At 45.4% G+C, this 14,156-nt stretch overlaps 1 protein-coding gene and 1 non-coding gene across 2 annotated transcripts in view; both read right to left on the reverse strand.

Moving 5' to 3' along the window:
- The window catches only part of HS1BP3 (HCLS1 binding protein 3), a 57,642-nt gene extending 47,789 nt beyond the window's left edge, over nucleotides 1-9,853 (reverse strand). Inside the window, exons 1-2 of the mRNA XM_009095628.4 lie at nucleotides 9,758-9,853; nucleotides 3,628-3,793 (exon numbers count right to left, since the gene is read on the reverse strand). Coding sequence (XP_009093876.1) covers nucleotides 3,628-3,793; nucleotides 9,758-9,801 — 210 coding nt within the window. The 5' untranslated portion in view covers nucleotides 9,802-9,853. The remainder of the gene's footprint in view (nucleotides 1-3,627; nucleotides 3,794-9,757) is intronic.
- Nucleotides 9,854-9,939: 86 nt separating this feature from the next.
- Nucleotides 9,940-10,021, reverse strand: TRNAS-AGA (transfer RNA serine (anticodon AGA)). The gene has a single exon. It is a non-coding gene; the product is annotated as a tRNA-Ser (tRNA).
- Nucleotides 10,022-14,156: the final 4,135 nt, after the last annotated feature.

A 14,156-nucleotide genomic window follows, 5' to 3' on the forward strand; every position in this document is an offset into this window, starting at 1 on the left:
GGGCAAGGAGGAGCCACAAAACACAGACCTGGCTCTCCAGCTGGCCAAAACAGAGATAATCCAAAAATCAGCATCCAAAGACAAGGAAAATCCTGCCAGCCACACCTGCCTGCCTTCTCTAACCTACATGTCACCTCAGTGCTGTGACATTGGCTCCTTCCTCCAATTTGGCAGTTTCAAAAAAAGCAAAAAAAGATGCCCCTCTCCCATTCTGCCCATTCTGCTCCAAAACAGGCACATAGTAGTCTCCTCTTCCTCCTTCAGATGTCTCATCTCATTCTGCTTTGTGATACAAATTTGATGTGTTAGACCTGCAGCCCATTGCAGCCTCGTTCTCTGCTGTTCCTCAGGTACCTCTCTTACACTTCAGTGCAAACTCTGGGGAAGGGTCACAGCTCTTGTTCGTGCTGCTCCAGCATCCAGCAGCACAGGGCACTGCACAGACACTCTGGGGGCAACCTGCCTTCCCAGCAGCCACAGGACCGGCGCTCCTCCCCAGGTTAAGCCATCTGCCTACACACAGGATGTGTCAGCTCCCATAACAGTCACTGGTGAAATGAGATTTTGGTGAATGATGCTCAACTCGCCTGAACACAGGCAGCCAGTGGCACCTTGTGTGGCATCGTGTGTTTTTAGAATTGGTTATTCCCTTTGTAAGTTAACAAAATGGTTTGGTCCTTGGTTCCCCCCATGTACTTCCCTCACAATGGTTTCTCCCTCCAATTTCCTCCCTTCTGGAGCAGCCCTCCCACCCCGTCTGTCACGGTAACCACCCCCCTTATCTGGAGAATTCTCTGTGCCAACCATCCCTTATTCGATGGATGATTTGCCCCCGGGGTTTCTCCCCTCCCCTGTGTGATCCTCAGTGGCTTAGCTGTAACCCACGCTCCTCCCTGGGTCCTTGTTATTGGTTAGCTTTGTGTCTCCTCCCATCACACCCACTGCCTTTATCAGGGCGCTCCCGAGACCTCCTCCCTGACACCCGTCCCAGGCCTCAGCGGGAAAATTAAAGCTTCTTGGTACCTATACAGGTGTCCACTTCTCCTTCCTTTATCTCGGGATTTCGTAGCCACGATCCCGCCTGTGCCACCCACACCGCAGACGGTAACCACTACCCAGGTTCTGGAGGGGAGCCGGGAGTGGCACATCGTGTGGCCAGCTTCAGCCGTATTCCGGGAGCTCCTAGCCGGGCACCCGTCCAGCTCCCGCGGCCGCGGAGAGAGGCTACAACCTTGGATGCTGCACCGTATCTTCCTTGCTGTTTCAGGGCAGTGTCAATGCCTTTATGTCCTCTGTCACTCCTGCCAGCCCTGTGCACGCACCTACAGTAATTTAGGGTTTCTCAAATGGTGCAAGACATTTATGTTATGCAAAGTGGGCTCCCCCACCCCACCGATGCTCAGCTACATCCTTTTCAACAGCACTGCACTGACGGGGATGGTAGTTTAAAAAACCAGACACAGACATTTGCAGACTGTTCTGCTCAGAAAAAGGCATCTCATGCTATCTGAGATGCTTTGGGGCATCCAAAGGGCTTGTGTGCAGCAGGCTAATACCACACAAGATCTATAGGAAACCCACAACTTCTGAAGGCCAGGTAGAAAATCCCAGGGCACCTCCCAAGTGCACAGTGATTTGTGTGCAACTCTACTGACCCTCAAGCATTTCAACCTGGAGCTGAAGCCCCCCACTGCAGCTATCTACAATGTAGATACTTTCCCTTTATGGTCAAAGAAGAGAGACATTTCCAGAGGATGAGTCACATTATTCCCGTCCTCCCCACTGACCATATAAGCATGGACAGACTCGGATTAAAATATCCAACTCACAGAGAGATAAGTTACAACAGGTGAATCCCTCTGTTCCCTCCAGTAATACACACAGACAAGACTCATCAGAATGAATCGATGGAAAGCATCCATCCTCAAACTCCCAGCTCATGGTTTTAAATTACTCTCACACAACAAACTATATAATATAACATATTTAGTCAGCTGAAAAAAATGTAACTGATGAGATAAACGTTATTCTTGTCAGTCTCCACCAGTTTTCTTCTTCCTGAAGAATGAAATGTCAGGAGACCTCACCAGAGGAGAAATCAGGAAGGTTCATTTCACTTGAGAAGAGCACCTGAGTGCTGAAAATCCTCCCAGAGAGACATGGGAACAGACAACTGAGCAAGCAGAGGGGCTGCATTACAAAGTCTGTTTCTCCTCTTTATAGACAAGCTGATTTTATCAACTTATTCTGAAATGACGCAAAATGAAGTTAGATGACAACAGCCCAGTTTAACACCTCAGGTGTAGCCAGATTATTTCTTCCACACAGAGCTGTGTGGAAAAATTACATAATATAAGCAGGCATTGCTGCATGAGAAAAAGCAACTGCACATCCCTTTATCTTATCTGCCCCTGTCTGGCCCTTCCCTGCCCAAAAAGAAACTTTAATGATGTTGTGCAAATCACAGGCTCAAGGAACAGGTGTAAATAAGTACTGAATAACAAGCCCCAAAATACCCATTTTTAGCCAGGAGCAGCTCCTTAGCTGCTGTTATGGAATAGCCACATAACACTGGCACACAAAAGGAAACACTGCAGGAGCGAGAACAAGCAGTCAGGGATGAGGAGGGTGAACAGAACAGACTCCCATGCCAGTATTGCTGCTTTTACCATAGTTATATATAGCATAAGGTGTGCAATAAATGGAGATCTCATTTGTTCTAAAGCATTTCTTTACAACACTGCCAGATATTTATCTGCAAATCAGATTGTCTAAATAGGCCTTTATCAGCTATCTTCTACGAAATGTGAGTTACACTACAGGGCCATGGTCTACCAGGTAACCACACACTCCCATCACTCTGACATTACAGTTATTGCCAAAACATCTGAAAAGAGCAGATGGTCACAGCATGCAACAAGGTATGTCCCCTTATGGTCAATGGACAGAGAAATGCACTTCTTGGGAGTGGTTCAGCAGGCAGCTAAAGAAGATCAAACAGAACACCCTAAATGCACCTTTTCCCATCAGCCTGACAGACAGTCCCAGAGGCAACAGCTTAAGTGGACGTGCACATGCCATAGATGAGTTTAATTTCACCTGTTTTAAGTCATGTGCTGTGCTTTCAAACCTTTACTCTGCAGGTATAATGAAAAATACAATCTAGCTAAATAATGTTTTATATGGACACTTCCTTGTAAACCTTTCTTACTAAGGATTTTAAATGCTGTGTCCAGGTAATAGACCCAAATAAGCTACTATATATTTATTTCATGTTTCTCTACAAAGTCTAGTACTGATACATATATTAGAGAAACTAATTTGTAGCAGAACTTAGAAAAAGTTTAATTGGTTTCTATTTGTTGAGCCAAAATGAAAAATGCCTTAAAGGCAACAACATTCATAATCACTTTTAGCTCCTGGAATAAAAAGTTTAATTACTGTGCGGATAATGAAATATGCATAATGGAGTAGGAATTGTAGAAATGGTACAGACTGTGTTGTCCTACCAAGGACCTTGACCTGGAGAGGCTGTGACTGATGATGAAGCTTCTGCTGCATCATGACAGAAATAATCAAAGCTGATTAAGAAAGTGATCACTAACACAGGTCTGCTGAAATATTTACCATAAATTGAACCACATCTTCAGGCTTGTGCTTTGCTGATTTGAAGGCAGCCAGTCGGGTAACAACGACAATGTGATACTCAACATGGCCAGACATCATCTTCCCACGGATTTCCTGGTATTCCGGCACGGACAAATCTAGCCCTGTGTGCCTATTCTGAATTTGCCTAGGGAAGAAAATACACAGAGTTCAGGCACTGGCACAAAGACTTTTAGCTCTTCTTCTCCCAGTTACAAGCCCAAGAAAATCAATGCAAAGGCTCTCACTGGAACAGGACATCACACAGACCCTGCCCCCAACACTTCCTACTCTGTAACAAGACTAACTGGGACATGTCCTGTTTCCTATATTCCATCCCAAAGCACCTGCCATTAGCCACTGCAGGCAACATGCCAGGAACACAACATTTCTGTGCAGAGATGTGGATTCATTCAGAAAGGGACTTCACTTGCAGGGGCTGAAAGTGCTCTCAGCCCAGCATGGCAGGTAAAAAGATCCAATGATCTCTCATCAGGCTTATTTAAGACAAAGGTCTCTTCATAGTGACTTGTGACGAGCCCTACCCACCTCTACTTTATCTAAGGACATTCCCAGAAATGACAGAAACAATAAGTGATAATGCCATGAAAGAAAGCTGGAGCTCCCTGAAGCACAGGGACAACTTGAGGTTTGTGAAGAGCCAACCAGGGAAGTGGATTAAAGCCAAAATACAAAGGAAGCTGCTGGACAAGACTGATGGGCCAATCGCAGTTTCCACTTGTGAAGATCCTTTAGGAAAATTAGACAAACATCAGGGCTGAGCAAGTTGAAGGAGGACATGATCCCTTGGAGCTGCCTTCTGGTTTTGACTATCTGATACACTGTCTTCTTGCCAAACAGCCTAAAGGGCACACTATCAAAACATATTGGCTTTCCCACAGAAGATCCTACTGGCAACAGAACTACCTGTCCTTTCATACCCAGTTAAATAGAATTAACCTCTGAGAGCTGCCAGCAGTCATAACCACCCATGGCTCCCCCTGGAGGAAATGGAACAGGGGAGTTGCTGCTGCAGTTTATTCAATGCGGTTTTTTTTTCCTCCTGACCACTTCAGATCCACAGAACTGTGGTGCCACCTTCCCCCTGGAGTGCCCCCTGAAAATATTTATGACATTTTTGCAAGAGGAATGCCAGGTCATACTAGAGTGCTCACACATCAAGACTAAGACCAAGCAGTTGCTGTTGGAGCATTGATCAGTACATTTAATGAAATGAACAGTCTGTTTCAGTAGCCTGAAAACTAAAACTGATCAAAGATCCCTTCTCCAAAGTTACCCTATGCCAAGCCACAGAGCACTTGCTGTCGCTGGAACCAAGGATTCTGCCAGAATCAGAAGTTCACCATCCAGAGCACTGAGTAACCTCTGAACACATCTCTGAACACACCTTCTTCCTATGTCTGAGTGAATGTTTTCTAGAGAAATCAGAAGCGACCACTTAAAAGAAAACCAAACTAGAATTATTAAATTTTTTTCTGCCTTTTTAAACCTTAACCATGAGGATTATCAAGTTCCATCTTCCCTAGATTTCCTGCGGACTGCAGAGTTCTTGTGGAATTCTTAACCTCTTCCTTCAGGAAGTTTAGAATCATTAACACAGGTGCCCTTTCACCTAAGGATGCACTATGTATAGAAGTTAATATACACTTTCAAGAGGCTTAAACAATCTAGTTTCAAACAAAGTTTCAAAAGATTCCTCTCATCATGTCAAAACTTGATCAGTTCTTATGAAACTTGAGCTTCCCCAAGAAGGCAACCTCTGGATCTCTAATTCAAAGCTTGAAAAAAAGCCTTTTAAAGATAGTATCTTGAGAGTTCCTGATAAATAGGATAACAATAAACAAAGACACAGACCCACTTTTGTACTCAATCCTCTTTGCAAGCCATGTTTATAGCATTAGGGCTTTAACAACAGTTCTACCATCTCCAGTGTTTTGATGATGCTATTCTGTCTGCTCCAATGCTGTTTTCATGCTCTGTCAGTTAAGGACTTCACTTTACACATCCAGACAAAATTGTGTTCTCAGTTACAGGTGGTTGGCTCTAAAACACAGGACCAGTAGTGCCTATGTGTGAATACACAGGTGCCTGGCTTTCACACAGCAGCCTGTGGGACCTGGGAGTAACAACCATCAGCTGGAACTCTGCCTCTTTCAGTAGCAGCCAAAATGCTGACTCTGAGGGCATCTGCCAGTAAAACCAGCTGTATCTGGACCTTTTTAGACTATACCTGCAGCAGAGGATATGCTCTAAGAAGAGGCTTACAGCTCACAATAGCCCTAAACACTATTAAGATCACCAAAGGACTTTGCCCACTCTGGCAGACTGTGTAAAGAAGCAACTCCTCATCTGCAACCACAGATACCTCCACCGCAAATCTGCCCCAAATCTGTTTCCTGGAAATATGGACAGTAAATTAAGCCACATGATGGGGACTTGAGATAAGATAAAGGGAGTACTATTGTCCAAGTTATCTCAAGCCTAGGAAGAGGTAAACAAGAGTGGGGGAGAAGAGCGTAACACTGCAAGGAGAAGGCCAGCTCAGCAGCTGTGCTGAAGGTCAGCTCTTGACTGGAGGAGACCATAGTCCACTGACTCAAAAGAAGAGACATGCTGAGCAAGGACATTCATACTCCCAATGTAGGCCTGAGGGTATTTATCCCTTCTGTGGGGCCATAACAGGCTCAACTACACAGGCATGAGAGGCAGCTGTCATGTCTTAAAAGGTGCATAAACCAGCAAAGTCACCCAAATCACCCCCAGATTAATTTCTGGGCCATTAGAAGATTGTACATGATTCAGTGTAGCAAAAGACAGTGCAAAACTCCACCCTGCAGGGGAGGTGCTTGGGCATGCCCACATATACCTGAATGCATATTAACCAATTTAACATGATATTTTGTGGGACCCTTACCACCAAAAAGGGTGAAGAAGGGCCAACTAAACACTGCTGGATCCACAAGGCTAGTGATGATCTTTCTACTTAATTGTTCTTTCTCTGCCTTTCCTCTCACCCTCTTTTCTGTGTCCTTTTGTCTCACATATTTTACTTAATAAAAATCTGCATTATTGATTTTAGCATATGATCTCATTTGCATGTTAATTTGGGTAGAAGCATCATTCTCTAATAATCACAGTAATCAGATCTTAACAGCTCCAGATGTACAGTCACTCAGGCTGTGACTGCAGCTCTGGCAGCCAAAAGGTCTGTCACTCACACTCAGGAGTGACTTACTAACCCAGGGAAGTGTGTGATTACCAGTCCTTGAAAGGATGTGTGGATGTGGCACCTGGGAACAGGGTTTAGTGTGGACATGGCAGTGCTGGGTTAATGCTTGGAGTTGATGATCTTAAAGGTCTTTTCCATCTCAAATGAGTCTGTGATTCTACTTCTGTTAACATGGAGTATAAATGACTAATTAACCTGCTTTTCACCTCTAATATAAATAAAAGGATTAATGACCAGTGAAGCATCCTCAATGGCCCTTAGCTGAAAACAGCAACCATGTACAGATGTTCTGAGATGAAACAATGACAATTTCACTGTAAGAGCTGCTGCATTAGAGTTCTCAAACTGCAAAGTAGTAAGCACCTTATATATACCCAGGGTTTTTCTTTTAAAGTTGTTGGAAGTCCGTGCTAAAATGTCATGGAAAATGATTAGAGGAGGGGGAATAGCTACATCTTTGTTTGTTTGCTTTAGGCCTTATGATCACTTTTATTATCATCTCCTACAGGAAACCCAACCCTATTATCTTCTATAGCAATAGGATTTCTTTTAAAATATAAAACTGATTCTAAACAAATAGAAATCAGCAGGCAGGCTGAAACAAACAGAACATACTATCCAAAGTGCTCCCTAGTTCTTGTAATGCCTTCAAAATAAGCAGCCTTAATGTTTTAACTAAGTAAATACTGTTATTGTTATTCAAACAGAACCAGCACCTTCAAACTCCAAGATAGAATATAGTTTCACTGAATTTTTCACATAACAACAATTATTTTTACACTTGTAGCTTAAAAAAAAAAGCAGCAAAAGGACAAAACTAGTTGTTTAACCTGGACACACAGGTTTATTGCTTCTGCTCTTTATTTGAATCTAGCTTATCTCCAGTTTACACTTCTGTCTACAAAACAGACAATTCACCAGAGACCTGGGCACATGGTTAACCTTCCTAACAGGAATCACTTCACCCAAATACAAGGAGACCATTGATACCAGCAACACTGCTGTGAATCAGAGCATTGCACAATCAGATCATGCAGGACTGGCCCAGAACAGAGGAAGTGCAGACTATGAAGGTCAGCTGAACTGAGCAACTTCCACAGTTCATGGAAGAGCTGGGTGTTCACTCCCGGTTTTTTGATTTGCATATAATAATTAAATTGTATTTTAATTAATCTGCTTTTCTGTGCTGAAAGGCCAACATGGGAGGTGGCTAAAAGGCACCTCCAGAAAGAAAGCAAAACAAGAGATGCAAGTGCTGTGACCACACAAACATTTATTCCAGCATCTGTATGGCCAGGAGGGCAGAGTCTGTGCTTCCTGCCTTGATAAACTCAGCCCTGCCAGCAGCACCCAGCTCCAAAAACCTCTCTCCAGAGGGGACCAAGCTGTCACATCCCTGGTCATAACAGAAGGAGAAAAAAATTGTACAACTAGTTTTATTTATTAAGTGAAGGCAAAGTACTCATCAAATAATTTATTTCTCTGTATAGTCTAACTACAAGCATACGAATTTTATAGGCTCCTCAGAGAAGTGATCACAGCACCAAACCTGACAAGGTTCAAGAAGTGTTTGGACAATGCTCTCAGGCACATGGTCTGATCCTTGGGTTGTCCTGAGCCAAGCCAGGAGTTGGACTCAATGACCCAACTCAGCATATTCTATGATTCCATGATTTATATATCCACAGCAACTAGGAATCCTGTTCCTGAAACAAGCATGTGGGGGAAAAAAGAGTGGAAAAGGGCACAGCTATACAGCTATTTCTCCTCAGAAGCTAGAAAGTATGTTCACTTGCTAAAGTCTTAATCCCACACATACATATAGACCAAATTTTAACACTGAAAGCATTCCAGTTTCAGTGGGACAATTTGCAAGTGGGTCTTTTTCAATCTAACAACTGTAAAATTAATCCAGGTGTTCCAATTTCAATTTCCAAGGCTAAACTTAATATAAGGTCAGTCCTACAAAACATCGGGTAGTCACATTAGATATATTTGAAGGTTCAAGGCCACTGCTTCAAGGAAGGTCCAGCCTTGATACAGCCAAATATTTAAGGATTAAAATAATGACTTTGAAGTTAAATCAACTTAAATACTCATTATTTATGTCCTAGGAGGTAAGGACCTTGCTGAATCAACACTTCTGCTTCTCATGTCTCATCTGATAGGAAACTGCTTTCATGTGGTCTCAAATATTTCATGGGGATTAAAAAAAAAAAAAAAGAGGAAGAGAGCTATTAAAAGATTGCCATAAGCATTTTCTTCTTTAAGTGTTTCTCATCAGGATTCCTTTACCATACCTAGGAAGAAACAGGGTTTAACAATTTAATGCAAAGAAGAAGAGCGTCCCTGCACTATGCAGGGGACAGCTTCGAGGAAGTGGGAAAGGAGAATAAACTCTTTCTGCCCGTCCCTAGGCTGCCAGCCAGAGGGGACACCAGGAGGGTGTCAGGGCACAGCAGCGGGCATGGGCACCAGCCGAAGCACTGCTGACACGGCCCGCACCGCAGGAGAAATCCTAATTCCTGCCCACCCACCTCGAAACACCGATACGGAAAGGATGTGTCCGGAGGGCGACAGCACCTCAGAGCGGACGGCAAACGACGCGGAGCTATCACAGGAGGAGAGGGCACACAGGACGGGCCAGGGATCCCCCCGGCTGTGGAATGCAGGAAAACTGGAGAACATCTGAAGTGCCCCGGGCAAACCCACACAGCGCCACCCGGCTTCCCCTCAGCCTCTGCCGCCCCGCGCTCCTTCCTTTCCCTTCCCCTTCCCTTTCCCTTTCTCCTTGCCCGCTCCCCTCCCGGGACGCCCCGCCGCGGCCGCGGGGCCGCTCCCCGGCCCGTGCCCTGAGGGTACCTGGTGGTGGCCAGCACGGCGGGCGCCGCGCCGCGCTGCTCCATGGCCGCGGGAGGAGGGCCCGCCTCCCTTCCCGGGGCTGGACCGCCCGCCCTGCCGGATGTCAGGCGCCGGCGGCTCCGGTGCAAAACGAGCGGGGAGAAGAAAACGTCCGGCACGGGCAGGAAAAGAGAAATACAGCTCGTAGTCGGCAGGATTCGAACCTGCGCGGGGAGACCCCAATGGATTTCTAGTCCATCGCCTTAACCACTCGGCCACGACTACACCGACGGGCGGGTTTGCCGCCGTGTGAGCCCCACTAAGTCATCCTGCAGTTCTTCTTCCTGGGTCTGAAACTTGCCCCGAGCCTCGGGGCATCCCCGGGCGCTTCTCTTCCTCCTCACGGGAAACAGCTCGCTCGCACCTCCCGCTGACACAATGGGCACGGCGCTGCTTTCCCCGCAGCCTGGACACACACCTCGGAGCGGCTATGTGTGCCGAAGTTTATTTTGGGAAAGAAGGAAGCAGCTGGTCCTTCAGCTGCCCCTCAGGCACCCGCGGCAGCGCTGGGCAGCCCTGGTTAGTTTGCGGGCTGCTGGGCGTACCCTGCCCTTGATTTTCCCGCGGCTTCTCTGCGCTGCTGGGCACAGCTCCTGCAGGGAAGTGCTTGGGAAAAGAGCTTCGCACCGGGCATAGCTTCGTGGAATCACTGAATTACGAAGTCGTTATGGTTGGAAAAGACCTAAGATCATGGGATCCAGTCGTTTACCCATCCACCATGTTCACCACTAAACCATAACCCTAAGTGCTACAGCCACATGTTTATTTGAACCCTTACAGAGACTGCAATAAATTCCACAACTTCCCTGAGCAGCCTGTCCCAATACCTGACCACCCTTTCATTGAAGAATTTTTTTTTCCTAATATCCAATTTAAACCTCTTTAGGTGCAACTCGAGGCTGTGTCTTCATCTGTCACTTGTTACTTGGGAGAAGAGATGGACCCCCACATGGCTGCACCCTCCTTTCAGGAGGTGATGAATAGAGAGTGATAAGGTTCCCCCCTGAGCCTCCTTTTCTCCAGGTTAAACTCCACCAGCTCCCTCAGCTGCTTCTTATTGCATTTGTGCTCCAGACCCTTCTCACCAGCTCTGCTGTCGTTCTCTGGACAGGCAGAAACCACAGCCAGGGAATATTATAAAAGTGATAAAAAACAGATGATGACAATGCCTCCAAACAGGCTCAGCACCTCAAGTGGGTATGCAGCAGTGTCCTCAGAGAGGAGCAGCCCTTGGAAGATGACCTAGTGAGTGGATTAAGACTTTTCACCCCAGAAAGGAACAGCTGGAGGAGTTTGGGAGTGATGGAAATGTCAAAATCAAGAGAGGTCCAAAATGGCAGACACAGAACAATCTTTTGATGCTTGTGGTGAAACAAGAAATCTGGAACATGAAACCCACGAGTCAAAACAAAAAAGGGAGACTTCATAGGTGGGGTTCCATCCTAAATCCCCATGGTTTTTTCTCCCTGCCACTACAAACCTTTTGTTAAGCAGAGTGCCAGCACCACCACCTAGCTGCAGCCTTTCTGGAACAGGAGTTGCAGTTTCCAGAAGTGCTGCAAGCCACCAGAAAGTGCTTCTGGAAAGTGAATCATTCTCATGTGGCCTCTGAAGGGTTAAAAACCCCTGGGGTGGAGCTCCTGAAAGCATATAATGAATAGTTTTATGGCTAAACAAATTGCTTCTCTAATGGCATTTTTTATTCTCATTTGACTTCCTGGATAATGCAATTTATTCAGATAGTAACAAGGAGTAAGCAGCTGGCAGTTTGCTGTCTGAGGCAGCAAAAATAGAGCAGGACTGAGCCCATGAGTTCCCACTGAAGCTTGTCATGCTCGCTGAGCAGTGTCCTTCCAGGTGTTGCCAAGTGCTTGTGAAGGTGCTTCAAAAGCTGGGGATTTTCTCCCCAAACAGAAGTGTCTGCTTGGCCCCAGTGAGCTGCCATCCTTTGTCCTGGAGAGGCTGCATGTGCTGTGTCTCATGGAGAAGTCTGAGCACTGCCTGTTTATCTGATTTCCTAACAAGCCTTATCATATATGGCATTTTGATAACTCCACAGCCCACATCATCATAACATATGAACAAAACAAGTGGTGCTAACCTCTGAAGTTATGGAGATAATCAGCTGATTTTCCCACGAGGTTAGGGCAGGGTCTTTGTTCAGATGGTGACTGTGAAGAGATTCACTCTTTAAAGGTGGACACAAATCAAGCCTGTCAGGAGAAAACTAATATGCCAATAGAGCTATCTGCAGGAGCTAAGCTTCTACTTTCCTCTTTGAGAAGCAACCTCACAGAATATTTGGAGTTTGATTCCCAGCTTGCTTTGGATGCTACACAGAAAATTTCTTCCACTGAACCAATTTTTTTACTCAATTATCCACTGGAAACCTGCAGGGGAAAGCCTATGGGAAAATGTCCAAAGAATCTGAGAACCAACACCAGTAATAGTCATCACTTATAAACTTACATTTTCCTACCTACTACTTGGGTTACCCTCAGCTGTTTCATGGTCCCCTTTGCTTCAGTTAAATTCTCTATGAGCAAAGGAAAGAGAAAGAAACTCTCTGAAGTTTCAGGACTATTTTCTTTGGGATTTATGGCTTTTTTCCCTGCCTTTTAGCTCCGCAGTACTGACTGGTATGGTATGTTGCTTGACTTACTTTTATCCATTCTTTTCCTGGTTTTTTTTCCCCTTTCTTTCCGTACTCTTGACAAACTGAATCAGCATATTCATGCAGTCTGTATTTACTAGCCTAATTTATTCATAGCCTCTGTAGGAAAACTATTAATTAGTTTGCATAGAATAACTGCCTAAATACAAATCCATGTTCTTTTACTGCAGGTATGTGTGGTACTGTACTAGACCCTCTGTGGTTTCTGCATAAATGAGGCAAGGCCAAACATGACTGCTCCAAGTGAGAGAAGATACTCAAAGAAAAGGTAAGTCTGATTTCAGTCAAAAGTTTCTAGAAAGTGAAGGAAAAGAATGAGTGGGAGACAAGTAATTAAGCTCAACAGGAGGTTGAAGGAGGTTTTTGCTGTCTTCAAGATGTCTGAGCATTGGGAAGTGTCCATGTAAGAGAAACTCATGCTGAAAATGGTATTGTCCGGGAAGGCTAAGACAAAATCCCTCCCAACACAGAGGTAATGGAGAAGCCAGGTTTTAAACAAAGAGTTTGTGGGGAGTGCATATAACCTCTTTAACTAGAAGTGTAGCTGTTTCATGAGTCAAGTGGCTGTGGTTTTACTACCACCATCATAAAAAACTTTTTAGCTGTCATTTCACAGAAGCAAAAGGAAAATGAGTTATTCTTAGAACTCCAAACTCATATACCTACTATAAATAAATCCCAACTGCAATACAATATTCTTATAAATGTCATGATTTTGGGACACCCTTTGAACATTTGGGTTCAGCAGTATGGTTCTGCTGGTCTGGGAGTACCTACTACATAACTATCTTATGGCTTGTGTCCTGAGCTGACTTCTTGATAACGTTGTTTTTACACTGACATAGTCTAGGTTTCCACTTTACCCAGTTGCTTATCACTTTGGGCTAGGAAACAAGAATATTTTCCCTCAGAGATACTTTGTCCAGCACTGGCAGGGCTCTCAGAGCAAAGGGCTCCTGGGGGCTCAGCAGCAGCTGGGAAATGAGTTAATATAATTTTTTCCCACTTCTTTCTTCCCTTCTATGACCAATGTTTCTACTCTCCTTCCACAGTACCTCTGCTCTTCTAACTGCTGACTACACACAGGAGCAGCAACTGCAGTGGTTTCCTTCAACACAAGGAAAGGCCCTGAAAAATAGTGTAAACGGGTTGAGGTGGTTCTTGTGCTTGTGTGTCAGCTCTTACCAGGTGAGGTGGGCATCCCCTGCTACCCTGCACTGCTCTCTCATCAAACCTCTGCCCTGAAATGTCACAGATCAGGGAGACCTGGCTTTGAGCATCCCTCCCAAATCCTGCTCCCAGACACTCAGCACATGCCCATGGTGTGTGGGTATTACAGACCCAATGCTCAGACACTCAGCTGAGGGTGACTTCGGCTCAGGGACAGCGCATCAGTTCTGTTTGCCTCTGATCCGTTTTCTGTCCACTAGAGAGCACTCAAATACTACCTATGGACACGGGATGGGCACTGGTGCTGACTGCAGTCCCCAGCTGTGTCATCGTGCTGGTTTTGCATGCAGTAGAGTTAATTTTCTTCATAGCATCTGCTAAACCATGACACTCACCTTTTGGGAGCCCACAGCCCAGCCCCTGTTTGGCACCATTCACTTACACACACAATCCCACCAGCTCCAAGGTAACCCTCAGCTTGTGCCCAAAACCTGACTCGGGGACCAGTTACCCTGG

Source organism: Serinus canaria, chromosome 3, assembly GCF_022539315.1.
Source record: "Serinus canaria isolate serCan28SL12 chromosome 3, serCan2020, whole genome shotgun sequence".
In the NCBI taxonomy this organism is placed as follows: Eukaryota; Metazoa; Chordata; class Aves; order Passeriformes; family Fringillidae; genus Serinus; species Serinus canaria.